Here is a 25,456-nt window from a genome sequence, read left to right on the forward strand (position 1 = left end):
TAGTTATATATCTTTTTTTATTCAAAAATGTATGCGAGCAATGAAAATATATATGTATGTATGTATGCGTGTGTGTAATTTTAAATTAAACATAAAGTTTAGTCTTCTCAAATACAATAAAAAGCAAAAAAATCGAATTTTGGACTGGCTTAAGTATAACAAAGTGCGTATTGGGAAAAAAAATTGATTTTTCGACTCTCTTTACTTTCTAAATACAATAATAAATCAAGGCTTTAGTATTTGTTTTGCTTTTCGAAATGCTTTGAAAACAAAAACTTAAATAATACAAGTTGTTGCTATGCTTCGTCCAGTGTGTCGTTTAACAGTTTGTATAAGTAAATATATGTAAGTATATAGCGCGCACTCACTGTGGCCTGTCGCACAGTGGCAGCCAAAAGTTTAGTCCGGAGCGCGCGCACTTATTTTCACTCATTCTCTTTCGCTTGCATTTCAAATGTTGTCGTTGTTACTTTTGTTTCTAATATTTTTGATAGCTTTTTACAAATTGCATGCTTTTGTGGGTTCTTTCTTTTTCGTTTCTTTTCTGTTAAAATATGTTTTCTTTTTGTTTATGGTTATAATGTAGCATATATTGTATGAATGTACGAATGTATGTGTATATAATATGTTTATATTATAGACACTTAAACGGAGATCAAGATCCGGATCTTTTGTAGTTATTTTTATTTCCATTAATATGTGCTTTGTCCTGTAATGTATATGTTTATTATTTGTTGTGATTTTCGACAACATAATCTAACAAATAGTTTTTTGTTTTTGTTGTGACTTATTTTGCCTGCTTGATTTAATATTTTATGCATTCTTCTTCTTTTGCTGCTGTTGTAGGTTATTGCAAAGAGAAGTCCATCCAATCCAGTTAAGTCCTTTTCCTTTTAGTCACGAAGGGTTAAGGTGGCCGGCTTAATATGACCGCCATCTCCTTCAGATACAAAACGCTTGCGGCCACTGCAAATAGAAACAACAAATATTGAAATTAGAAACTTAAGAATTATGCAATATGCACACAAAAAATAAAAACAAATAGAAATACCGCGCGTGTTTTTCTCAAAATAAAATAAAATGATGTTGCTGTTATTGTTGTTGCTCCCGCAGCGCAAAAATAAAGTTCATTCAACTGTTGACCCTTTTTCTCCTCTCGCAGCACTCTTGGCTACCCAAAAACTGCAACAGCTGTACAAAAACAACAAAATCTTGCTGGTGGGTGTACTGCAGTGGGGTGGGTTGGGGTTTGGGGGTAAAGAGTTTCAAACTAGTTTCGCTGCGTGCACAAGTTGCTAAACAAAAATTTGTTTTCGCCGTCTGTGTTGTTTTGTTGTTTATCTCAAGAGCTTTGCCGGCTGCACAACAAATTTTAACCTACATCAACATTAAAAACACAAACACATTCACACACACAAACACGCTTGTTGTATAGTATAAACGCAGGCAATTAATAGCTCTTCAAGTGTTGATCGTAATTACATAATTACACAATGCATTGTTATCACAACAACAATTACACAATATAACGCACATTAGGTGGATAAGCCTAATAAAAATACAAATGTTCGACACGCAGCTAAATATAAGTTAAATATATTTGTAACAACACCTTGCAAGCAAAGAAAATTTAACAATTTTGGCGCACCTATAACTGCTACTAAGTTTTGTATGTGTGTATGTATATAAACAAATATAAGTATGTGCATATAAGCAACAGTTGTTGACTAGTTTCGTTTAGTTATCTGTGTATGTGTGTGGCGGCGACTGCTAAGTGCCAAAGAGCAATAGCCGCAGCCAAGGTAAATGCAAAATGCAGTTACAACAACTGTCATGGCTGCAAAAAAAAAAACAAAAAAAAACTATTGCGGCTTTAAAGCAAATGCATTTGTGTCTTTAGGCCGCTCCCAGTTGCAACTATAACTATAGTTGTTGTTGTTGCTGTTGTCGGTGTGAGTGGCAAAAAGAGCAAAAAATAAAAAGCTCAAGCAACGCTTAATTGCCTTGTTTGCTTAAACTTTCCCTTCATTGCTTTACATTGCTTTGCATTGCCTTTTGCATACAGACGATCTTGAGCTGAATGCAGGTTGTTGCACCACCACCACCAACAACAGCAGCGCATACTTCTAAAAACAAACTATGCACATACATTATACACACATTTAACAATGCCAAACAGTGTTGCGTACAAGTAAATCGATAACGATAACGTTTATATAGTTGTTGTTAAAAACAAAGTTAAAAATAAACTTTAAAACAAATAGTGCAGGTGTGTATGTATGTGTTTGTTTTCAAGCAAACCGAACTCAGTAATCTTTTAATAATAATAAACAAAACTATATGGCAGCATAAATTATTACCATGCGACTAGTAAATGCACTTTCGATTATTTATAAACATTGCAGAACAATTTTACAAATAAAAGGTAGCGTTGTTTAAATAAAACTGTCAGTGTACATTTAAAAGTTAGACTTGTCTTATATTAAGATTTGTAGTGACTTTGCTAATTGTAGAGTATTTCCAGCTTCTCGCCAACACACACACGCACACATACATATAAATAACCGGCGCCTGATAAACCGGCCCCCACACACACAAGAAAAACTCAACGACAAACCAACACACAAGACAAACTCAACGATTTGGCGGCGGCGGCGACGGCGTAGCAGCAGCAGCGCGCCGCTGGCAGCATTTAAAAGCGTCAGCAGCAGCGCCCAAACAAAACTTAACTGCGCAATAGAAAATTCATATAAACAACAAACATGCATACATACACACATACATACATATATAATTGAGAATAGCACCCACAAGACTAAAAGGCGCAACAAAGTAGAATATATGTATATATAAATACATATGTAGCTACACAGTATATACCATAAACAATTGAAAGGCAGCGCGAAAACAAAAAAATAAATAAATAAAAGGCCGGCAAAAAACATGAAAACAAAACTTGCAAAAAGTTATAGACACTCGTGTACATACAGATACAATGTTGCTGTAGCTGTATCTGTGTGTGTGTCGTGTTTATAAAAGAGCTAAGGTCCGTCGCGATAACGCAAAATCAATCTCATGCGTATTCGGTTTACGCACTATCTTCGATCATAAGCTATATACATATACAAATATGTACACATGTCTGTATATTATGTACATATGTGTGTATCTCACTCATACAGGTGTGTGTTGCTTTGTTGGATTTACTTACCGTGATGGCACATTGTTTATAATCTTGTCAGTTAAGAAGCCGGCACGATTACAACGTTCCACAAAACGATCGAGTATTATATACGCCAATGGCACATCCAGAACTATATCCGCCATATCATCGTATGCGCGCAAAAAGCCCTAGTGTAAAAAAATAAACAAAGTAAATTAGTAAATAAATATAAATATAGCTTAATATATAATCCACAAGCTCAATGTGTTCAGAAATAAACTAAGCGACGAGTATTTTTTATATTTTATTAGCAAACAGGCTAACACTAATACTTTGATACTCATATTAAATTTTATAGAATATAGAATTTAGTTTTGTTTTAAACATGTCAAAACACTTTGCAACAAATCTAACAAATTTCAAATATATATTCAAATTTAAGGCTATTGCTATCTCACTCTCTATTTTATTTTTTCTCACCTGCTCCATGCCAGCTGGAAGCACCAGACACGTTAGATCCAGCGACTTAAGCAGCTCACACATAGCCTCCTCGGTGGTCTGGCTGAGTGACTCCATGGTCATGACAATGGCTTCATAGACAAGCTCATGATGATAATGGGGCACCTCCAAAGCACGCAGACAACGCTGCGCCTCAGCGACATCGCGCGAAGATAAATACTCCTTGAGCAACAAAGTCATCTGCTTGGTAATGGTCTTCACCGGACGCAACGGACCACCCATGCCCCAGACATTATCCAAATGAGCCCAAATCTGTTTGTGGAGCAGGGCGTCGGCCCGACGCAAAGCCTGCTCGGCGTACTCATTGCAATGGGAATGCTCCTCAGGTCGGCTGACAAATTTAGGCGGCATGCAATCATCGGCAATGGCGCGGGCCATAAAATTGCCAAGCATAACCGGAGCCTCAGGGGTGTCGAGTATGAGATCGGGGAGATTATCGAGCAGCATGTTGAAGCCCTTTTCGATATCCTTGCCGGTTATGACACGACCATAGAGATCGGATATCAAAACGGAAGTCATCTCCCGTTGCGAATCCTTATGATCCAGGGCAATCTCGACAAGAATGCTGGTGATGTACTCGCGCAATGGACTCTGCAAGATCTCATCAAAGCTTAGGGCGACCTCATGTGTATCGCCATGCTCATAATACTCCAAAACAATGGGCTCGGCCAGCTTGAAGAACTCCTCGGGTGATAGCTCTGTGATAACCTCACGCAATTCCACATTGCGATCGTTGCACTCGCTGTCATAGTTGGGATCATTCTCATCCTCATAGACCTCGGCCAAAGCTTCAGAGCCGGGTAGACCCCAGACACCTTTTCCACCGGCACCGCCTTTCTTGGGCAAGCCACGTCCACGCCCAAGATTATTACGCGAGCGGCGGCTATTCTTCCAGCGTCGATGCGGCACCACATAGCAATTGTTCGCTGGCAACATGCCATGGGATATCGAGCATAGTGTGCTGGCATTTGAAGTAGATGCACCTGCTCCCATGGCGGCTACTGAGCCGTTGTTGATCATTGTGCCAGAGTGGGAGGCGGCTATGCCATTATTGCCGCCACTATTCTGTCTTTGAATGAGACGCTTAGCCTTGCGCTTGACACGTCCCTCATGGCCTTCGCCCACGGGCTGGGGTTTCTTCATTGAATGATGTCCATGACCATTGGCGCCACTGCCGTTAAGCTCCACTGCCTCAATTTCCCCATTGAGCTCACGTTCGACGGAACTCTCTTTGGAATCAGAGCCACCATTGGCTAGCTTCTTGTTTTTTAACTCCGACTCCATATTTTTGCCTTTCTCTCTCGGTCTCGACCTAGTTCTCTCTCTTACCCTCACTTGGAATGATTTCAAGCACGCACACACTTTCAGGCTTTGTCTAGGCCCGTCTATTTAAATCTGTTTACTCCTTTCCTTATGCGTCGTCGTCTGCTTTTAGTGCTCTTGTACTTTGTCACCAGGTGCTTGAAGCTCTGACGTGTTGTTCGCCGACCTCAATTGACAGCTTACTGCAAATAATGAAAATCAAAAGGAATATTAATTAATAAATCGAAACGTCAAAGCGACAGCTGCCAAAGTTGGGGAATTGGAATACAATTTCAGACCCAAATTTTCAAGCTCTAATTAATAACATTTTTCGTATATGTATAAGCTTGCATACAATGTGCATTGTACATATTCAATCCATAAACTAACGTGTTTATTTGCAATTTTATTATGCATGTGCATTTGTTTCTTTTGCAGCACAAACAAATTAAATAACGCAGACTAGACTAGAAAGAGAGGACAACATTGCAAGAGCAGGAAACACACTCTACAAGCACTATAAATAAACCAATACACTTGCAAACATATGCATATGTAATTGCATGTTTATGCATCAATACTTAAATTTAATATTGTTTTTGGTTGTTTTTTTTTTAGTACGTGTCAAGTTGAAAAACTACGAGATAAACCTTAACTATGCGCATAAATTTTTTTTTAAAAACAAAACTATAAAAATTAACTATAATAAAGGCTTTTGTTGTTCACATTCGAAATAAGGCTAAAAATAACGTTTTTGACCTACACCAAGTTGTTTGGAAGCTTCTGGTATAAGGCAACGAAAATATTTTTCCGTTCACTTTGTTTAGCTTTTGGGTAAATGGAAACTAATTTGAATTTGCCTATGTATGTGACTCTGTTGAACTTGATTCCCAAATTTCTAAGCTTTAAATGATGTTGTTTTCGATTCGATTGTTCTAAACTGAAATTGAAATGCTCAATCAATAATTATGTACTCATCAAAACGTACATACATACATACATACATATATTAACGGTATTGCGTCTTACTTTAATCAAACCCACACACACACACAAATGTATGTACAGCAACTCCCTTTTAAGCCATCACAAAATTCAAGGTCAGCTATACATATAGAGACATTGAGAGAGCGAGAGCTGCAATAACAAAAGCACAGTTAGCTTTTGCAACCCTCTATTGATGTGCATCTACACACAAACACGTATACATAATACATACATATATGTATGTATATGTATATATGTGTGTAGGATAATTTTGCTCAACATAGTCTGATTCCGTACTTTAGTCAGAGTCAGATAAAGTGTAAGTGGGAGAAGAAGAGAGAAATTTATTAGCATACAAAACATGTGTATGTGCCGTTATGAACAAGCCGCTGCTTTTAATACGTACTACATACATATATAAATGTTCTTATTGCGTCGCTTACATATGTACATAGTATGTATGTGTGACATCTACATACATATGCATAGGTTCTTCCTCTCACTTCCTTTTTGCATACATATTATATGTATGTACATATGTACATATTTTGTACATACATGCTAAGTATTTATTTTGATGTACATACATATTTTTCTTGTATGCTGTAACCGGTTTTATGTTTGTTTTGCCCGGTTTAACCTTGAAAATTTGTGTGTGCGCGCTTCCTCACTCTGTCTCTATTTCTCGCTCTTGCGCTCACACTCCTAACAAATTGTCGTACGTTATTATTGTCGGACTGTTTTTGTTATTGTTATTATGCTTCTCCTGCTGTTTTCGCACTTGTTGTGCACAAGAATCGACAACACTGCTCTCAATCGCCCCCGCGTGCTCCATTTCTTCACAGCGGCGGCGCGCTCTCTCTCTTAATAGCTGCTGCTGCGGCCGCTCTCAATAATGCCCTTTCGCAATTTCAATCAGGTGCAGTATTGCCAAATACGATTTATTTTCCCCTCAAATCTGGGTTTTCAAAATATACATAAAGCTATAGTAAATATTTAGATTTAATACTTTTATGTAGCCGTCTGTTGTCATTATATAATTAGTATGTATGTATTTGCCATTGTTTTTATTTTGATGCGTGGCTTTTTTACGCTTCAAAACAAGAACGCCGAAAAAAACAAAAATAAAAAACAACCCGCGTGTGAGTGGGCACGCGCTATATAGTGCGAGAGCGAGACAGCACGCATTTGAAATTGCGTCGCAAAAATATTCCAAGCAGACACATTGGGAGGCTCGAGAACTATCGAAGATGCAGCAACAGCAGAATGTATGCTGTGTCTGCCGCATACACTGTTGTGTATGCAGTATACACTGTTGTCTAAAATAATAGTGCAGGCAAAAGAAATTGCAACAAGCGCATACAGCCATGAACATGTTAACAATAAATTTAAAGCGATATGAAATTATCAATATAAAGTTTGACAATTGCTAAATAAATAAGCCATAGTACTGCTCTTAGCTGGCTTAATTAATAATTTAATTTAATCCAACCCTGTATTTGTAAAAGTGCCAACATAGTTTAAAAATAAATAAGACAGTGGCAATGCCAAATAAAGTTTAGACAATTTACAATAAATAACAAAAACAAGCGTGCTGTTTATTTGTATGCGTGCGTTGCGTTGATCACGTACGCCACACGCACATATTTACATACATACGGTACATCAAAACAGCATTAATTGTAGCGCCCTTACAAGTTATTGGGTTTTGGCAGCCCAATAAGAATTGCTCGTATCAATATTTTTACCATGACAGTAGAGCTGCACATGTATTATTTTACTTCACAAACTGCATACATACTTACATACATATGTACATAAAGTGTGTGCATGGGAATGGGTTCGTATGTGTTAGTGTATTTTTTATTTTACGCTTTGCGCCTCATTTCGTATTTACCGGCAAATGCCGGTTTTTTGTTATTTATTATTATTATTATTATGTCTGCCTTTTAATGTTAAATGATTGTCACTGATTTTGTTATTGTAAATGTACCTATGTATGTACATACATTGTATGTATGTATATGGATGTATGCATATACCCCCCACTTACCTCAGCGTGTGTTTTTCTTTTTGTGCTTGCTGTCCGTTGCGGCAGCAACAACAACAACAACAACGCCAGACGATTATTATAGCGACGTCAACGTCGACTGCGAAGTTGGCGCGCTGCTGCAGCTGCTGGAGCCAGTTTTATGTTGTTGTGCTTGTTACTTTTTTGGGCTCTCGCTTTCGTCTATATGAAGCTGATTTTATATGTATGTATGTATGAGTGTTTTATCTGCAACGCGTGGGTTTGCAATAATTTTTTTTTGTCCGGCTTAGCACTTTTTTTTTTGTTTAAACTTGAAAAAAAAAATAAGCAATTACTTAACGTTTTTAATCGTTTGTTTATATTTTGCTATAAGAAGCTGCAATTCGCATACACACTCAACACGCACAGACACAGAACTAACTGTAATGTGTTGCAGAGCGCGCTACAAATTGTCACAACTCCAAAAATTTTCTTGACGTTTTGTTTTTATTTTTTTGTGTCTATATACTGCACTGGCAATGTTCGAGATTTTTTTTATACTCTGCAACAAAATTTATTTTTTTTTTCTTTAGCAAGGGAGAACGCACACGTCCGTTATCTTCGACAGCTAACTTAGGGGTGAACACCGACTCAGCGATATCATTACTACATCGTTATTGGTTGACGATATGTTCGTCAGTATGTTTCGATTGATTGAATCTTTAATCGATTATATTTTACAGCACATTGTCATCCAAGAGTCGCAGTAGTCGAAAAAATATATTAAACTCTTGTTTACAAATTGCGCTATTGCTTAAATTTAGCAAAAAATTTCAATATGAACCAAACAGTGTTAAACGATCAAACAAAAGACACAGGTAAGTTATAAGTACGGTGTGTAAGATTAAGAAGTTAATTTTATGTTTCATAGCTTTAGTGACGCCGATTATAGAGGATGAAGCTAAAGAGAAAACAAACGTGTTGAGCGCCAAAGAAGGTGAACTGATGTCTATGGAAACATTGCGCGAATCGCCAGTACAATGGCCAAAACGCTGTAAGTGAGGACATTAAATATATTTTATAAATTCTATTTAACTCATTTAATTCATAATGTACGCAGTGCCCGGTATGGATGAGTTTATATTCAAAAGCGAGACTCCCATACATCTGCCCAATACGGATGGTACATCAAAGTTCAATAAATCCAGCGGTGCAACTATAAGTGGTAATGGTGTGCACTTTATACATTTTAAAACTTTATAAACTTTACCTTAAATTGAAGATTTTGCGCGCTTGCCACCGGATCAGTTGATTGAGCGTATCAAGGCTATGAATGATCAAGTATATCAACTGGGTCTCCGTGAGTCTAGAGAGATGACACGCGGCAAGCTTTTGGGCATCTTTGATCAGGAACGTTTAACGCGAACTCGTGGAATGCGTAATTAATACCAGGACAAAAACCCACAAATCAATTGACTGAGAATTCAAATTATTAAACATTAACGAAACTACTACTAAATGTACAGTTTAAAACAACACTAACCCATAATTATAGTTACCTTTTTCACAAGTGTGTATTTAAAAAAGAGACGCTTACTGTGGCTATAGTTCATAATCAAGAGCCTGGTTACGCTAGTCAACAATAAATAACATTTATTTCCATTAAAGCATTTTTCAGTTACATACAAGTTATATATATATAATACCACTATATAGTGGCAATAGGAAGTACGAAGCCTTTGGTACCAGGAGCTGAAGTAGAATGTGTGTTTGGAAAAAGGCACAGGCTTTGTCACCCAACAACAACTCTGTGTGTCAAGAAAGTATCAATAACTGATTATTTTCTATAGATTTAAATAAAAGGATTGCTATTCATATCATTTTATAGTAACCACTTCTTCAATCTTTTTGATTTACTGTTTATGATATGATTAGTCATTTCAACTAAAGAATATAAAAACTAGTTAACTAATAACTTGAAAAGCACGTAAACTGTACTAAATATCTTTTAAAATTGTTTCAACAGTTAATAAATATGTAGAAAAACAAATATGCAAAAAGTACTTTAAAATCAAGATTAATCTGTAGTTCTACATTGCAAATGAGTCAGAATCGAATGGAATGAAGTGCGATTCGTTTAACGCTCTAACATAAAGGGTATTGGGGGTCAAGGTTTCTTTTATGTCCGTCAAGGACTCACTACTCCTGCCACTGCATAGCGAAGCGCTGCTCGAAAGTGATGCGATTGTAAACACCGACATCGGCCAGCTGCATGGGATCAGTATAGTAGGCATAGCGTCTAATATCCACCATGGCTACATCAAACATTTGCTTCCAGCTGGTCAAATCCGTAACGCTCATATGTATGGGTAGCTGCGGATCGGGTATATCAATGGCAGCCTGCAGGCGATCAAATGCTTCAGCAATAGGGCCAACTGATAGATTTACCCAATATTCCGCCGGAAAACGCTTGTTTTCGCAGAAAGGCGCACCCTTGCGCATAATAAAAACCAGCATGAGTATCTCATACCGTTCGGAGCTTTCGTAAAATCGCTTGGTGCGTGTCTTTTCTACAAAATCGATGAGCAATATTAATGGTGTATAGTTTTGCAAGTGCATTAAAAGTTCACGATCTGTCCAAAGATAACGTCCGCCAGCAGAGACGCCACTGCCCTTAACGCTTAGCATACTCATGTTGCTGGCCAACTGATGATGTTGTTGCTGCTGCTGCTGCTGTTGCTGCTGCTGATGTTGCTGTTGCTGCTGCTGATGTTGTTGTTGAGCTGTTGCTCCTTGCTGCTGCACAACGCCTTGACTTGTGGGCATGACAATGCCTAAACTAATGCCGCCAGTTTGTCTCAGGCAGCCAATCTCCTCGACCATTTAAAAACGACTGTTGCTGTGCGACCAACTAGGCCAAGGTTGCTTGCACTCACACGCAGGCTGTCTCCCTCTCGCTTGCTGGCTTGCTCGCTCACACGCACGCACTTTAGCAACCCTTAATTGTTGTAACTTGTTGCCAGCTAACTTATTTATTTAAACTTTTGCTTTTGGCAAATGCAACTTTAATTTTAACTAAATTTCAAGCGCTTTAACTCCTGCTGCTGTTGCTGCTGCTGCTATTCTGCTCTGACACTCTTGGATGGCTGCTGCGTTTGGTCTGAAGCGTATGCGTTGCAGTTAGCTGCTGCATCTGCAGCAGCGCCAAAATATGGCTGCCATATATTTACGTTTTACTGTCTAAAAAGCAAATATGGCAACCCTTTTTTTATATGTACTGTCCAAGGAAATGCATGCCTTACGCCCTTTACGCATGCCCCTGCTCTTCCCCACAGCCGTCCCAGCAATATCAAATTACAAATGAACTGCGAATCCAACGAATAGCTATTCCAATGATTTGCTTAGCTGATATTGAGTTCTCTAAATAGGTATTTTTAAAATTTTTACAGAATATTTATCATGTCATGCAATTAATCGTCATATTTGGACACTGGCTCCTGCAGGCGATAACAATCTGAGGCTATCTTCCACTTATCATTTTCGGCAGTAATAACGAAATTTTGGTTAAAACTCCGTACTGGCTGGTCAGAGAATTTCACAGTGCCTCCGGTCATAATGAGATATGTTGTCTGCGAGCCCACAGCGTTGTCTACAATAGGCTGTGCATCCAATGTAGTCAACTGATGCTGCGATTGCGGCAACTCAAGAAGGAATCGTTCTATATTTACACGTCCTTTTGCGCCATTTCCACGCCAGCTCAATGTAGCGTCGTCTATGTATAGACGACCCAATTGCTGGAGTTAAAAAAAAAAGAGAAGAAAAAAATGTACTGTTATTTTTCCCATTAGGATAAAATGTGCTTACATGACGGCGATTATCCAGAGATGCGTAGTAAAGCCGCGTAAAGTCCTCAGCCGTGCGGTTAGCGGATTCTACTTTAGTCCTTAGTTCGTTCATTATCGTTTTTTAAATTTAATTTTTTCTAGTTGGTATGATAAATCAGAGTTGTATCACTAAGCTTAGTGGTTGTATCAAATCGTCCTGCAGCTTCACATCAAACACGACGGGTCCCGCGTTGTTTTTATCGATAACAGTGTCGCCACCCAGTGCGATATTGGCGCAAATACAAACAGCTGATCCAATAGTATTTAAAAATTGTATTTACACACTAATTTTAATTTATAAGAATTGCACACTTGGTAGGATTTCTGGTCAAGAGTCGAGCTCTAGCTCCTGGCTAAGTAATCTCTCTCGCCAGCCTGGCTGCAAACACTCTTCCTGCAATCCTTCCAAGCGTTGTGCCAGCGTTTGCTCCTCAGTGAGACATTCATTTAGGATAACTGTAATTCGCCGGCAGAGCGCTCTCTCCAGCAGTAATGGCTCTTCCAACTCAATACATCGCTTGACGCAATGCATTAGCTCCGTCAGATGCTCATCCACGGCATCCGGAAAAAGAACGCTCATAGCCATGTAAAGATTAAAAAGGTACTCGCGATTTGGACCACTCGGACCAGCAGCGGTGAAAATTTGCTTGGCAATGCGTGGCACTTGCCACACAGCACCGGCATAGGAATCATTACCCTGCGTTGCCACATACATAATAACCTCAATGGGCATGGTTGTGGTTGGATACTCATGAAACTCTAGTTTACAGCGCTCATAGCCATTCTTCTCGCGATAGTCCAGATGATCCAATACATTCGCTTTCTGAGACGCCGCTATGCGGTAGGCCACACCATAAACACGATCCACTGTGGCGTCACCCGGCAGCAAGGTGACTACACGTCCTGGCTTCTCCGGTACGCCGCGATGATCGATGCTGTGCTGGTAAAACCGCCGCCTATAACCACAAACATAGCCACGCCTACGGTCAATGTAGGGAAAATCAGCCTTCCACACAAGCGAGCCATAGCCAAAGATCCAAACGTCCTGCAACGTGGAAGCTATGTTTTGCTGCTGATTGCTGCGCTGCTGGTCAAAGCTCTCCAGGAATAAGCTATTGGGCTCAGGTTCATACCGGCTTGTGGCTAACTCAGCAAAATGTTGGCGATAAATGTGCGCAGCTACAGCAGGCAGCTTGTTGGTGTCCATACTCAGGCCAACAGACAGGCCTTGAACAAAACGGAACATCATCTGCGGAGCAACGTACACTACGCCAGCTAATAAACTAAAGATTTTCACTTATTAATGTTTCATTGTTTATTGTGTGACTTATCGATAATAAGCAGCACATATTTCGAAATATAAAATTTGTATAATGCAGAATGTTGTAGCAAGCAGTAAAATAACAGCTTAAGTATATAAAAACACTTTTAATAAAAGCATGGTTACGAAGGTTTTATAGTGTTTTTTATGTTTTAATATGTAATATTTACAGATGTATCGATAAAAAAAAAGTGGATAGCACCTATCGACAATCAGCTGTAGTGTTGCTACAAACAACAAGACATAAACAAAAGAACTGCCAACCAAATCAGGACAAAATGCAAGGCAAGGACGATCGATCCAAGGAGTAAGTCATACGTAATCGCCCAGAGCTTACTTAACATTTGTATTTCTTCAAAGTAATCGCCGCAACATGAAGCAGCATAAATATTACAATAAACAACAACGCGGAGGTGGTAACACCTCGTCCAGCTCGCCGCAAGCAACCGGAGTCCGCAGCATTGTGGATGTGGCAGATTCCAGCGATGAACCTAGATTTGCACGCAAGGCTTGGACAAGCGGCACACGCTCGCTAGCGCCCCAAAAAAATCGCGATATATTGGAAACGTTGCCACCTACGGACACTGACGATATGGAGCAGCTAGGCATGGATGGCGTGCCCATGGATGAGAATGCCCGAGCTCAGCTGCGTGCGGGCGATTACAAACAAATGTCGCAGTTCCCTAGTTTAGGTGGCGGCCACTTCACCTTTGGCGCCGAAAAAGAATGGAACAGCATAGCCGAAGGACAGACACAATTACATACCAAGGCAGCCAACAGTTACTTTACACTCAACTTGAGTCTGCTCAACAGCGGCCTGCAGACTATACCCTTCTATAAGCGCATGGATTATCCCACTTGCATGTTCACACGTCAGCAGCTTACGGCACAAAACGAGGCAGCGGAACGTGCTGAGCGAATATACCAGGAGCGAATATTACGGGAACTACATGGCAATGAGCCACAATCACGCTCAGCTACAGCCAAGTCTAGCAAAGCAGCACAGCCTGCTGCAGCAGAAGCTGTCGAGGCTCCCGATGAGCTTGACGAATTGCTGGCATTGACCAATACGCATCTGGAGCAGACCTCACTTAGCCCAGCACCAGCGCAACCAGTTGCAGCAGCAGCAACTGCGCCTAAAAATGATGTGGAGCAATGGCTCGATAGTGTTCTGGATGAATAAGCTAATTTCTGAGCTTCTACATTAACTATTTGGCTTCATATATAGTATAAAAATCGCTCGAAGCTTCCGTAGAAATAGTCCTTAACAGATAAAGACATTTTGCATAGATACATTTCAATAACAAATTATAAAAATGCACTGTAGTAAAATGTTAGCTTTCAAGCTAACATTCGAAGCTGTTACCGATGTGCCTGTATACATATCAGGAATACCTCTTTAATATAAATAGATGTAGTTTTTAAAAATTTAGCTTTATACGCTTTTAAGTTTATAAAAACTGTGTTTTGTCAGGCAAATAAAATTACTAACGCACATGCACATGTTTCATTAGGTCATAGGGTTGCTCAAGCAGATTATCCTTTTATCCTGATTATCCGTTGCCAAGCAGCTTATTCACGTTGTGGCAAAGATCACGGTAATTCGCCAGCAAAGCCAATTTCCAGGCCATCGAGCAGTTCTACAAAGCTAAATAAGCTGTAAAACATGAATATATTGTAAGTACATATTAAATTACACATAATTTATAATTTACACCTGTATGTAATAATTACATATATATATATGTACATACATACATGTATATAGCTTATTGCGCACTAATCTGCAATATACTGTCGCCGTAATGTATAAATGGATAGCGTAGATTAAGGAACATAATTGATAATAACGCGAAAAGCCTCAATATCAAAGCCATTAGGGCGTATAGCCTGATAGCAGCTAGTAAATGCAATTAAAATTAATTTGATATATTAAGTTGTACTGGCAGCCATTGCCTTTTCAACAATTTTACTGCGCAGCCAACTTAACATTATTTTAATGAGCTCTTCGCACACAGTTTCGCACACACACAAATGTAAATATGTATGTGTATATCTTCGGCTTGCAGTTGTCAAAATTGAGCGCTGTCTTCTCACATACATACATATGCATATATGCAGATGTATGTGTGTACAGACATTGAGGCTGGCAAAAATGCAAGTGCACGCGCGTCAGGCGAACAATTTTTGCATAAAAGTTAAGTTGTGCCTGCCACGCCCACACGACTGCTTCAAGTTTCTTGCACACTTGGCTATATCTGCTCATTATGCATTCATATTTAGCAATTACTTGCCTGCAAAACACACACATATACACATGTACGTATGTTTGTACATGCAAAGACAACGGCTAAAAGCGCAAACGTGCAAGTGAGATAGCTGTCTGTTGTATGTAAGTATGCGTGTGTGTGTGTTTTCTCAGTTTGCCTTTTTGGCGCGGCCTTTTTAGTATTTTGTTCGTTTGTTTTTGCCATTTGGCCCATTTGCGTGCAACGAAATATCATAGAATATTATGCATATTGCGTTGCTTTTTTTTTTAATTATGCAGCTGCATGAAAAGATTAACAACATTTGTAAAAGACGACGACAGCAGTATTGTGCATTTGATATTTTTAATTATGGAAATTTTAAGGCGTTGAAAAAATGATGCTGGAACACATACAACAACAACACACGCACATACAAACGGAGACACGTACACACATACACATGTAAGTCATTTGTGAGTTTGCTATGCATGCAATTTATAAGTTTAATCTATGTATGTATGTATATAGCCAATTATGCAAATCAGCTTAGATTGTTAAGCTAACGCTTAGCTCTGATCTCAATCTTATCTAGTGCAATCCCATCCCCCGTTATTTCTTATACACAAAGCTGCAATCAATGCCGACTGTGTTTTCATTTCAATTAGCGCTACGCTGGCAACGCTGCCACAAGTGTCAAGTGCGTGTGCTTGCATATATACACACATATACATATGTATATGTATATGTTTGTATTAATGCTAATAATGCTGTTGCTGATAAGTAGCGACTACCCTTTTATTAGCTCAAGGGGTGGGTTGTGGTCGCCTCTTTCCCAGTCTGTATTGCCATAGAGCAATCTGTAAATTTTACGCCTAATTTAAGACAAATTGTTGACATACACTTTCAACTTTTTGTGGTTTTGTTGCGCGCCTGTGGCGGCAATTTTGTAAGGGGGGGGTGGCAAGGGCGGCGAAACTCGGCAACAAATGCCAACAGATTTTTGTATCATTATGCGTTGATTTGTAAGGCTGTGTGTCTGTGTGTGTGTGTGTATGGGCAGCAAATGCTGTAGGCGTTTTGAATGCGTGCATGTGCGAAAGAGAAGAAGAAGAGGGACGCGCAGCGTGACCAGAGCTTAATTTGAAATGTATTTAAAAGTTGCTAAATTGGCAATTAGAGGGCACAGTTCTTTATTTATGCGTTATGAAACAAAACAAAGGCGATACTCATTAGCTGTTGGCCATTATAATGAGTGCTCCAATTTGCATAAGCAACACAAAAACATGCCCATACACACACACACACACACACACATATATACATAGAAATATTTCTAAGCATGCCTTGGCCACACTAATTGAAGTGTCAAGTGAATGCTATAGGCTTTCAAATTGGTTAAGTCACATTCACGTACTATAAAGAAATTATCCGGATAGCCGACTTCATTCTCATCCACCAATACTAGCTGGACAATTTGGGTAATTGAAGTCACCAGCAAATTAAGAACATTCAAATGAAAAACATTCAGGTTCAGAACGCGAAACGATGCCTCTTTGCCTAAGTTCGAGGCTAATTCCTGCATCTCGCGATAACGATGCATACTTATGTCCAGATCGAGTATGGAGCCCAACAAAAACCCATGGCCAAGCCACGTGATTTCTACGGCGCAGCACAGCCTGTGCCAGATGAAACATAATGATCAACTGATAGGGCATCTGTTCGTTTGCATCCTCCGAACCCCACCTGCTACTTTTTTAGCTCATCCATTACATACTCCAATGTACAATGCAAGCTGACAAATGAAAAGAGAGAAAAGCTTGAAGATTTTCTGCACAAACTTAAAGCAGACGCTCATGGGATGCTGTAATTCCAGCATGCACAGCACGCCACGAGTGATAAGACGCATCTCAGGTCCAGGAGCCAGGATACAATGAATAGTTCACGCTTTTTGGGCTCAACTGCAAATCAAATGGTTAAACAATTAGCGTTAAATATCACTTTTTATATACTTAAATATAAAAAAAACTCATAAAACTATATATACTATATATACAGCAAGTATAAATTTTGTATATTTTAGACAGCAAATTGCTGCCCGCATGGAGGAGTTGCTGTTGCTTTTTAATAGCATCGAGGGCGATGCTCCTGAGCCACCGGAGCCATCCGTTATACGCCCAATGCACAAGGAAGATACCTACTCTGATCTTGATGCTGATGATTAATCACAGCATCCCTTGCTCTCGATCTCGCTCTCGTTTGTCAGCAAATTTGCAAATCCAATTGCTTTGTTGTCAACACTACGATAAATAATCAACATGTTCATTGTTTAGCTTTCGTCGTTTACTTCAACTATATATTTCTGTATATAGTTTAATTCATGCTTAAGCTTGTCGACTTCGTCAGCTTGTGCGGATAAGTCATGTTCATATATTTTAGCTATGTTACTTACTTACTAACTACGATTTTAAGAATTCCCACAGCTCTTAAGCGACCTAAGCAGACATTTTGTAGCACGCACTTGAAACTCCACACACACCCCACTAATTCACTCGCACTGCTCTATTAATCCTCGAGCTATTATATCATACGATATGATATGATATCGTTGTGTTCCGACAAAAGCCAAGCCGCACTTGACTTCCCACTGAGGCTTTTAGTCCCAAACGCAAATTGAGTTCATTGTGGGTTTGTTTTTTCGGTTTGCAGGAGTGGGTTTAAGCTTTTGTGATATTGGTGGACTAGGGGCTCTTTTGGTGGTTGCTGCTGTTGCTGCCATTGTTGTCTCGCTTGCACCTGTTCCAGCGTGCTTTGGTGGTAGGTTTCAGTTACAGTTACAGTCACTGTCACAGTTTGAGTCTGAGGTCCTGAGTATGAGTTTCTTTTCTCGTTTTATGATTAAAATGTTTGTCATTATCCGTTTGGAAAATTGTTGCAAATTGTGTTTGTGCCCTGGGCCATGCTGACACTTGTCTCTCTGCGTTTATTGTTGTTATACATTTTGTCACCATCGTTAGCTTTGCCACAGTTACTGCAGCTGCCTCTGCCTCTGCTTGTTAGCCACTAATTGTTTTGGCTTTCTATTCTACAATTGTAGAGCTGTTAATGCAAAGCTGTTCGTTTTTTTTTTTTAGCATTGGGGTAGCGCAAAGATTCTTGCTGATGTTTGGCATTATCATTGCTTTATGCTGTAATAATTATATTTGATTGCATTATCAGTTATCACATTTGGTAAGGGAAAAGCAACAATTCAAATGAAAAAAACTTAATTTAATTAAAACACTTGTGTCTTAATTCAAAATCTTTATTCAAAAATGCAGCTTTTATTTTATGCTTGGCTTTTATTGTTATCTCAAGATTTAAAATTGAAAGTATATGCTTGCAAATATTAAGATTATTTACAAAGAAAATGAACACAGTCAAGTGTATATTAAAAAATTTGTTTATAAGCAAAAGTTTGTGCACTCAACAGTCTTTGAGCTGCGCTTTGAGTTGAGTTTCAGTTTTTACGCTAGCGCAGAAAGAGAACGGAGAGAGTGAGAGAGAGAAAGCGAGAGGGCGTGCCTTTAATTACAAAGTTGAAAGCTTAATGCAATTAATAACTCATTAAATAAATACAAATCAAAGTGGTTGAACAAAAAATACAAAGCGAATAGCAAACAGCAAAGGCAAAACTTGCTTACAAACAAAACAAAAAAAAGTGAGAAAACGGGAAAATGTACCAATTAAAAATGCAATTCAAAAGCTCAATGGCTGCGCAAATGAAACGCAAATAATTCTCTAATTCACTCTCTATGTTAACTAGTGGGGGGGCGTGTTGGGGGCTGTTTGGGGTGGGGCTTAGCTACATTGCAAATGGCGTCTGCTCTAGCATTACATGCACATTTCATAGACAATTTCGCCATTCGGTTAACGCAACTTTACACACACTTTTTTTTTTTAGCATGCACATACTTTGTGCTTGTTTTTTGTTGCGTCGGTCGTCGCTGAGCGCCTCAAGTGTCCTTTTAATTAGCGTTCTGTTGCGGGCTTCCGTTGCAGCAGCACTCGAACTATTACTAACGTAACGTTTAGCGTGGGTTGCTACAGCAGTTAAATGCTGTATGCTGTATGCACGTCTATGTCTATAACTTGGCTAAGCAGCCCTCGCATTTGTCTGCAGTCGCTTCAAAAAGCGAAGCTCTGTCGCACTTGTCTGTCTGTTTTGCCATATCATTTGCCATCTTGCTCAGGTGCACACAGCGCTCTGCTGCTCGTTAACAGACACTCGGCGTAAATTTTTACAAACATTCAATTTGTAGCTAAACATTTGCTCTCGTGCTTTTTTTTCACTGCTGCTGCCCATGTGCGTGTGTGTGTGTGTGTGAGCTAAATGTGCATGAAAAATATAGCGCTGTTGCCTACTGCTAGGCGCACAGACACAGACACAGCTGCTGTCTCGCTCTGGCGCACGAGCATTGAAGGCGAGGCGCCGTCTGTTATAATTGTATGCAATGGATTTGTGGCTTTTTTCCGGTTGGATGCCACTACACGTCTAGAGATATATGCACTATATATATATATATATATATATATATATTTATACATAGCTATAGTCAGTTGTGTGTACATATAGCGACAAATTGATATCGTTTTGTAGCAAAACGGCTCAAGTTGATTTCATGTGCATGACTCAATGCGTTTGGCCCCAGCGCAACGCTGCAGCGTTTAAGCTGCCTCATGTATTTTGTCTGCTATCGATTTGCGGTCATTCAACTATCGATAAATAGTGAAGAGGCCCACGCTCAATTGAGTTGCAATTTAAAAGCAGTTGATTAACAATTATGCTAAGCAAGCAACAAAAGCAATTATTTTAATTAACTTTTGCTATTAACTATATAATTTGCACTTTGTTATTAAAAAACAATTTAGACAATTATTTGTTATATGCTTTATTTTAGACAAAAAAAAAAAAACACTTTAATAGAGTTATTATTAAAATTACACAAATACATTTACTTCTTTGTATTTCTTATTGTTGTTGTTGTTGTTGCTGTTGCTGTTGTTGCATATGTTACAGTAAAATTTGACTAAACCTAAGGCTTACATTTCTTAGGGGCGGGGCTCGGGGTTCGGTGTTCGTATAGTAAGTCGAGTTGAATCGATAATTAAATACTTATTGCACAACGTTTATTTACATAGGCAAGCAGTTAGTGTGTGTGTGTGTGTGTGTGCGTGTGTGTGGGGAGAGGCTTTAAAGATGCTTTTACATAGGACAGCCATGCACATAGCCCACATTACGAAAGATGGCAGCTGCTGCAGCTGAGGTTAAGAAATTGCATGGATTATTTGCTGCCGCAGCGGCAGCGGCTGCAGCACTAAAGGAGCTCTGCAAGCCACTGGGGCAGCAGCCAAGTGCGCCGCCAGCGCCCGCATCTTGCACCACAAAGTCCTTCTCCAAGGTGGCCTGATGACGCAGCTGCTCCAAACGCAGTTGATTCTGTCGCTTCCATTTGGTGCTAAAAGAATTGATATGGAATTTCATAAATCTTTACTCAATCCCATTTATGTTGCATATGCATGTATTTTATATAAAAGTCTTACCGTCGATTTTGGTACCAGGTCTTAACCTGCGTCTCGGACAAGTTAAGCGTCTCGGCCACATCGCTGCGATCCGCTACGCTTAAATATTTTTGGCAACGAAACTTGCGCTCCAAATATGCCAACTGGGCATGCGTAAACGCTGTGCGTCGTCGTCGTGGCTTGCGTCCACTCTTGCTTAGCTGCAGCTTGTGCTCCGCATAGCTGCCGCTGCCTAGATTGCCAACGGAGTGATCATTGCTCTCAGCGCTGCCGCCGCCGGCACCAGCTGCAGCTACGGCTAGCAGTCCGGCGGCCATGCCCGCTGCAGCAGCAGCGGCGCTTAAGTTGGCACCGTGCGACGCATTGGGACTGGGACCGGGCGTACCGCTGCCGCAGGACTCAACACTGGAGTCGTCGTCATGGTTGTGATTGTGGTTGTGGTTGTAGTGCTGTGCGAGTAGCAACTCCTGCTGACAGCCAATGGCCATCGAATCGGGCGTAGAACGATCCTCAATGTCAATGTCTGACTCGTCGTTGGACAAATCCAGCTCTGCAATAGCATGGGTGAGTAGTTATACCTTATTATTATATGTAATATATATAGCGTGCATGTTTAAAATTAGATAGATATGACGCATATACTTAATTTGTTTAAACAACGAGTGACGCAGTCTGTGGCACAGCTGGGCTCACTCACTCGCTCGCTGGCGAGTGCTTCGAGTGCTTAAAAGCGTTAGGCAGAGCCGAACGCGTGCCGCCACTTGCAAGCGCAGCATGAGCGTGTGGGCGTGGCACTGGGCGAGCGGACAGCCATCATTAGGGTTAGAGCGAAGACAACGGCCAAAGTCAAATTGAGTGCGGCCTCAAGTAGGCGTTGTCCATTAACGAGTAAGAGATGGAGAGGGGGGGTGGGGGAGGCGAGCTGCACAATCAATTTGTTATTTATATCCGTTGCGCATTATCCTTTTATAGTATATGTATATATGGGATATACATATGGGAAGTACGCAACGGGACTGCGCCTGATTAAATTCACGTGTCGTCTCAATTGTTCCGTTATCCTAACGGAATTTCATACCCTTCTTAACCAATTGAACGCCGCAGGATATGCTCACGTGTATGTGTGTGTGTGTGTGCGTCTGTGTGTGCACAGCAAGCATTTCTTTTCTACGGAAATTATTTTTATATATTTTCTGTCGTATTTTAACCCCAAATGCGTTTGACTTCTATTTATAAGCTTCTTTCTTAATATATGAAAAAGAGACAGAGCAGCTCGCATCACTCTCTCAATATGCTTGGCATTACAATTATGCACGTGTGTCTGCTAAGCACACACACATATATTATATATATATAAATCTGTTGTCTCAAGTGTGCTTTCATTTTTTTGCTGAAAAGTCACGTCGTATCAATTTGTGGCACAATTGCCATTTAATAGGCACTTCAACTGAGTTTTAGTATAAGAAAAAAACGACAAAACTTATAGACATAATACACACACATGTGCCAACAATTTAGCACGCTGAACTTTGAACTTGTGTTGCAGTTGTGTGTGTGTAGAGAGAGAATTGAATATAACTTTGATTTACACATTTGCTGAGACTCCAATTTTGCCACAGAAAACTATTTCATAATTTGATTGCATTGAAAGCTTCAAATAATTATAAGCCAGCCACAAAATGTTAGCCAGTAATATAAAAATATAAATTCGTGGCTCAAGCCAAGTCTACATATGTGCTAACAGTTCTGATAGCTAAAATAAGAACCTGGTTAGATAGATGGGGTAGATGATCACAAATTATTACAAGTTGTATATATGTTCAGAAAGATTTTCGAAGCTACGATCATTTATTTTTTTTTTTTTTTTAGATTCTGAGTAATCTTTATTATTATTTTATTTATTCACTGGGAATCGTTCAGTCTCGTATGAACATAACCTAGTGGGGACTAAAACTATATAACAATTACAACAAAGGGTAACTAGGAGATCTTGCGAGTAGGGAGATCGCTGGGGTGGAATCTCTTCAGCCGTCGGAGGGGAATGGGGTAACGAGATCGCTCGCCAACGGATTTGGGTGTGCCGCTAGCTACGATCATAGCTTAGTTCTTAGCAAAATATTTACTATAGCATAGTTTTGAGCGCTTTTAGAAGCTAAACGTATGCAAAAGTTAATTACAAGTTTAAAATGAATCTAACAATTAAGCGACTTTCACTTTCAAGCTGCTGCAATGATTTGCTTAATTGTCATGCATTACATTGCAGGCCAATTAAGCGGCACTTAGCTTGCAACATGCCACACACACACACATACACTTATACTTTTGACGTTGTGGCAAGCCGTCAACTGGCCGCAGGCTTTTAACAACTCACGCCGCAATTTATAAACAAAAAAACGCCACAAATAAAGCACGTAACTGTGTGCACAGCAAAAGTTGTGGGCGGTTGGGTGTTTTTGGTGCTTAGCTGCCTGCGGCAATAATTTAATTCGTTGTCATTGTTTTTTATTGTCGTAACTTGTGCTCGAGCAATTTGTCACGTACAAAAACTTTGATTGTTTAGACCCCGCAAATAAAACAACAGCAAAAACAATAATAATATTTACAAGAGATGTGCACACACACACACAAATACACACATGCATACATTTTTAAGGGATATGCACGACTGCACGTTAGCGCTTAAAGTATGCTACACTTTTTTTTTGTTATAGCAGCTAAACTAAAGACTAAAGCTCTAACTAAAGCAGCTTAGCCAGGTAAATTTTATAAAACTAATAATTTAGTTTTTATATATATAAGCATGTAGTATTTTTTGATTAATTTCTTAGCATTAGCTAAGCTTACAAATGCATATATCCTTGCAGAATTTAATTGCTGGGTAGCTTAGCCGCAAGCGCTGCTGTGTGTGTGTGTGTGTGTGTTTGTTCTTGAGCTGTTCATTAAATAAAGTTTAGCTCAACAATTACAACTATTTAGTTGCTAATTGCTAGCAATGTGTAGCTCTACTTTATAGTGAGACTGAGATAAGCAAAAATTATATAGAAATCAATGGGAATTTACTTTTAATTGTTGAATAATTGCGAAATATATTAATATAGCCTGATAATTTTTATATATATATATTGATCATGCTTACAATTTTACTCCAATTCTTTTTATAGTTAACTTCTTTATTTACTTTAATTGTTTAATTGTATATTACAATTATTTAGCCACAGCAACTGAGGCCTTCAGGCTAGTTTGCTATTTCTGGTTAGTGTTATATGAACTTATATTTTTATATATTATAATTATTATTTGTATTGCTCTGTTGCCTTTTCATTAGAACATTAGAGCATTATTACAACAAATCAAGCGTATAATTTATAACTTATGTCAATTAATTTCTTAATGATTTCACACAAATTAATGATCAAATTTAAAATGCTGTTTGAACTTATTTTTAAAACAAATTTTGTTTGCTTACCAGAGTCAGTTTGTCGACGATTTGGTCGATTAATAAGGTCACCCAGTAGATCGCGTATTAAGAAAGATTTCGAGCTTTGCATTTTTAAGCGAGTTGAAGCCAAGATCCTTTACTTTATATGTTTACAATATACGTTTGTGTTTATTTCAAACTGTATTTAAAACACATTAAACATTTTATGTAAGCTTGAGATAATTTGAATAGCACAACATTTAAAAAAAAAAACTAGTGTGCAGGAAAAAAAATGGTGTTCAACTTTTATAGCAAGCACTGTGTGTATGTTTAACTTGTATTTTATTTATTTCAATTTTTATTTCTGTGTCGAATTTGTAATTGAATTTTGCCATTGACGGCAGCTGTCAGCTGAACCGTTAAGCGTCAAGTCAAATGAACAACTGAAAACTGTGAACGTTTATTAATCCTTTTAGCGACAGCGACAGGAGCACACACACACACACACACACAGACAAATACATGCACATGCACATACATAATCATATATATGCACACACACACACACACACATGGAGCAGTCAGCAAGCAAAAGCCAAAAGCAAAGTTGATTTTGTTGCTGTAAACGAGACAGTTTAACATGCACAGCTAGCAGTCGCCGTCGACTGCGCTGCCAGCGTAACGCAGCGCAAAGCATTTGGATGATGATTTAAGCATGATTTAATCACATGTCCTCTGAACCTCTTGCCATCTCACTCGCACACAGCGACAAGTGCCAACTTCCGTGCTTAGCGTTAGCCATTTTGTTTTCACTACAACAACACTCACACCCACACACTGCCGCTCGCTGTCTCGCTCGCACACTGCACGCACGTCACACAGCAAGCGCGCTGATTGGTCGGCTGCCATTTGCTCAGAGAGCATCCCTTGCTTGCTGCCAATTTCCCACCACTACTACTACTACTACTACTACAGAGCTCTAACTGTAGCTGTGGCTGCAGCTTATCGCTGCTCAGGCTGTGCCTCAGTCTCTTGCTACATCC

General features: G+C 39.3%; 7 protein-coding genes across 8 annotated transcripts; 2 read left to right on the forward strand and 5 right to left on the reverse strand.

Moving 5' to 3' along the window:
• Positions 1-67: 67 nt before the first annotated feature.
• LOC108606811 (programmed cell death protein 4) lies at positions 68-8,305 on the reverse strand. Its single transcript, XM_017997284.2, has 4 exons — positions 8,025-8,305; positions 3,644-5,187; positions 3,212-3,351; positions 68-966 (listed from the first exon to the last, which is right to left on the reverse strand). Exons 2-4 carry the CDS (start codon positions 4,964-4,966, stop codon positions 894-896), a joined length of 1,536 nt encoding a protein of 511 aa, XP_017852773.1. The 5' UTR covers positions 4,967-5,187; positions 8,025-8,305; the 3' UTR covers positions 68-893.
• Positions 8,306-8,454: 149 nt separating this feature from the next.
• Positions 8,455-9,649, forward strand: LOC108606813 (protein lin-52 homolog). Of its 2 annotated transcripts, none has more exons than XM_017997286.1 (5): positions 8,455-8,673; positions 8,726-8,860; positions 8,914-9,036; positions 9,103-9,207; positions 9,265-9,649. In XM_017997286.1, the coding sequence occupies exons 2-5, from the start codon at positions 8,821-8,823 to the stop codon at positions 9,426-9,428; spliced, it is 432 nt and encodes a 143-aa protein (XP_017852775.1). In that variant the 5' UTR covers positions 8,455-8,673; positions 8,726-8,820; the 3' UTR covers positions 9,429-9,649. The 2 variants fall into 2 exon arrangements, with proteins under 2 accessions (XP_017852775.1, XP_017852776.1); XM_017997287.1 differs by having other exon boundaries at positions 8,920-9,036.
• Positions 9,650-9,750: 101 nt separating this feature from the next.
• Positions 9,751-11,191, reverse strand: LOC108606812 (nuclear control of ATPase protein 2). Its single transcript, XM_017997285.1, has 2 exons — positions 10,613-11,191; positions 9,751-10,552 (listed from the first exon to the last, which is right to left on the reverse strand). Exons 1-2 carry the CDS (start codon positions 10,863-10,865, stop codon positions 10,182-10,184), a joined length of 624 nt encoding a protein of 207 aa, XP_017852774.1. The 5' UTR covers positions 10,866-11,191; the 3' UTR covers positions 9,751-10,181.
• Positions 11,192-11,345: 154 nt separating this feature from the next.
• On the reverse strand, positions 11,346-11,951 carry LOC108607217 (NTF2-related export protein). Its single transcript, XM_017997885.1, has 2 exons — positions 11,847-11,951; positions 11,346-11,776 (listed from the first exon to the last, which is right to left on the reverse strand). Exons 1-2 carry the CDS (start codon positions 11,937-11,939, stop codon positions 11,453-11,455), a joined length of 417 nt encoding a protein of 138 aa, XP_017853374.1. The 5' UTR covers positions 11,940-11,951; the 3' UTR covers positions 11,346-11,452.
• A 218-nt stretch (positions 11,952-12,169) lies between these two features.
• Positions 12,170-13,137, reverse strand: LOC108607214 (putative glutathione-specific gamma-glutamylcyclotransferase 2). Its single transcript, XM_017997882.1, has one exon. The coding sequence runs from the start codon at positions 13,113-13,115 to the stop codon at positions 12,195-12,197; it is 921 nt and encodes a 306-aa protein (XP_017853371.1). The 5' UTR covers positions 13,116-13,137; the 3' UTR covers positions 12,170-12,194.
• A 52-nt stretch (positions 13,138-13,189) lies between these two features.
• Positions 13,190-14,658, forward strand: LOC108607216. Its single transcript, XM_017997884.1, has 3 exons — positions 13,190-13,278; positions 13,360-13,494; positions 13,548-14,658. The coding sequence occupies exons 2-3, from the start codon at positions 13,466-13,468 to the stop codon at positions 14,368-14,370; spliced, it is 852 nt and encodes a 283-aa protein (XP_017853373.1). The 5' UTR covers positions 13,190-13,278; positions 13,360-13,465; the 3' UTR covers positions 14,371-14,658.
• Positions 14,659-20,453: 5,795 nt separating this feature from the next.
• Positions 20,454-24,543, reverse strand: LOC108606127 (homeobox protein B-H1). Its single transcript, XM_017995982.1, has 3 exons — positions 24,462-24,543; positions 21,017-21,545; positions 20,454-20,931 (listed from the first exon to the last, which is right to left on the reverse strand). The coding sequence occupies exons 1-3, from the start codon at positions 24,541-24,543 to the stop codon at positions 20,679-20,681; spliced, it is 864 nt and encodes a 287-aa protein (XP_017851471.1). The 3' UTR covers positions 20,454-20,678.
• Between the last annotated feature and the right edge of the window lie 913 nt (positions 24,544-25,456).

Source organism: Drosophila busckii, chromosome X (genome assembly GCF_011750605.1).
Source record: "Drosophila busckii strain San Diego stock center, stock number 13000-0081.31 chromosome X, ASM1175060v1, whole genome shotgun sequence".
Taxonomy (NCBI): domain Eukaryota; kingdom Metazoa; phylum Arthropoda; class Insecta; order Diptera; family Drosophilidae; genus Drosophila; species Drosophila busckii.

Coding starts and splice junctions, on each gene's coding strand:
- LOC108606811 (XM_017997284.2), bottom strand. CDS start 4,966: ATGGAGTCGGAGTTAAAAAACAAGAAGCTAGCCAATGGTGGCTCTGAT. Junction 3,352..3,643: donor TTCCAGCTGGCATGGAGCAG/GTGAGAAAAAAT, acceptor TTTTTACACTAG/GGCTTTTTGCGCGCATACGA. Junction 967..3,211: donor ATAAACAATGTGCCATCACG/GTAAGTAAATCC, acceptor TTCTATTTGCAG/TGGCCGCAAGCGTTTTGTAT.
- LOC108606813 (XM_017997286.1), top strand. CDS start 8,821: ATGAACCAAACAGTGTTAAACGATCAAACAAAAGACACAG. Junction 8,861..8,913: donor CGATCAAACAAAAGACACAG/GTAAGTTATAAG, acceptor TATGTTTCATAG/CTTTAGTGACGCCGATTATA. Junction 9,208..9,264: donor CAGCGGTGCAACTATAAGTG/GTAATGGTGTGC, acceptor CTTAAATTGAAG/ATTTTGCGCGCTTGCCACCG.
- LOC108606812 (XM_017997285.1), bottom strand. CDS start 10,865: ATGGTCGAGGAGATTGGCTGCCTGAGACAAACTGGCGGCATTAGTTTA. Junction 10,553..10,612: donor ACGTTATCTTTGGACAGATC/GTGAACTTTTAA, acceptor TCGATTTTGTAG/AAAAGACACGCACCAAGCGA.
- LOC108607217 (XM_017997885.1), bottom strand. CDS start 11,939: ATGAACGAACTAAGGACTAAAGTAGAATCCGCTAACCGCACGGCTGAG. Junction 11,777..11,846: donor CTCTGGATAATCGCCGTCAT/GTAAGCACATTT, acceptor TTTTAACTCCAG/CAATTGGGTCGTCTATACAT.
- LOC108607214 (XM_017997882.1), bottom strand. CDS start 13,115: ATGATGTTCCGTTTTGTTCAAGGCCTGTCTGTTGGCCTGAGTATGGAC.
- LOC108607216 (XM_017997884.1), top strand. CDS start 13,466: ATGCAAGGCAAGGACGATCGATCCAAGGA. Junction 13,495..13,547: donor AAGGACGATCGATCCAAGGA/GTAAGTCATACG, acceptor ATTTCTTCAAAG/TAATCGCCGCAACATGAAGC.
- LOC108606127 (XM_017995982.1), bottom strand. CDS start 24,543: ATGCAAAGCTCGAAATCTTTCTTAATACGCGATCTACTGGGTGACCTT. Junction 21,546..24,461: donor TCGTCGACAAACTGACTCTG/GTAAGCAAACAA, acceptor ATGCTATTGCAG/AGCTGGATTTGTCCAACGAC. Junction 20,932..21,016: donor ACCTGGTACCAAAATCGACG/GTAAGACTTTTA, acceptor CAATTCTTTTAG/CACCAAATGGAAGCGACAGA.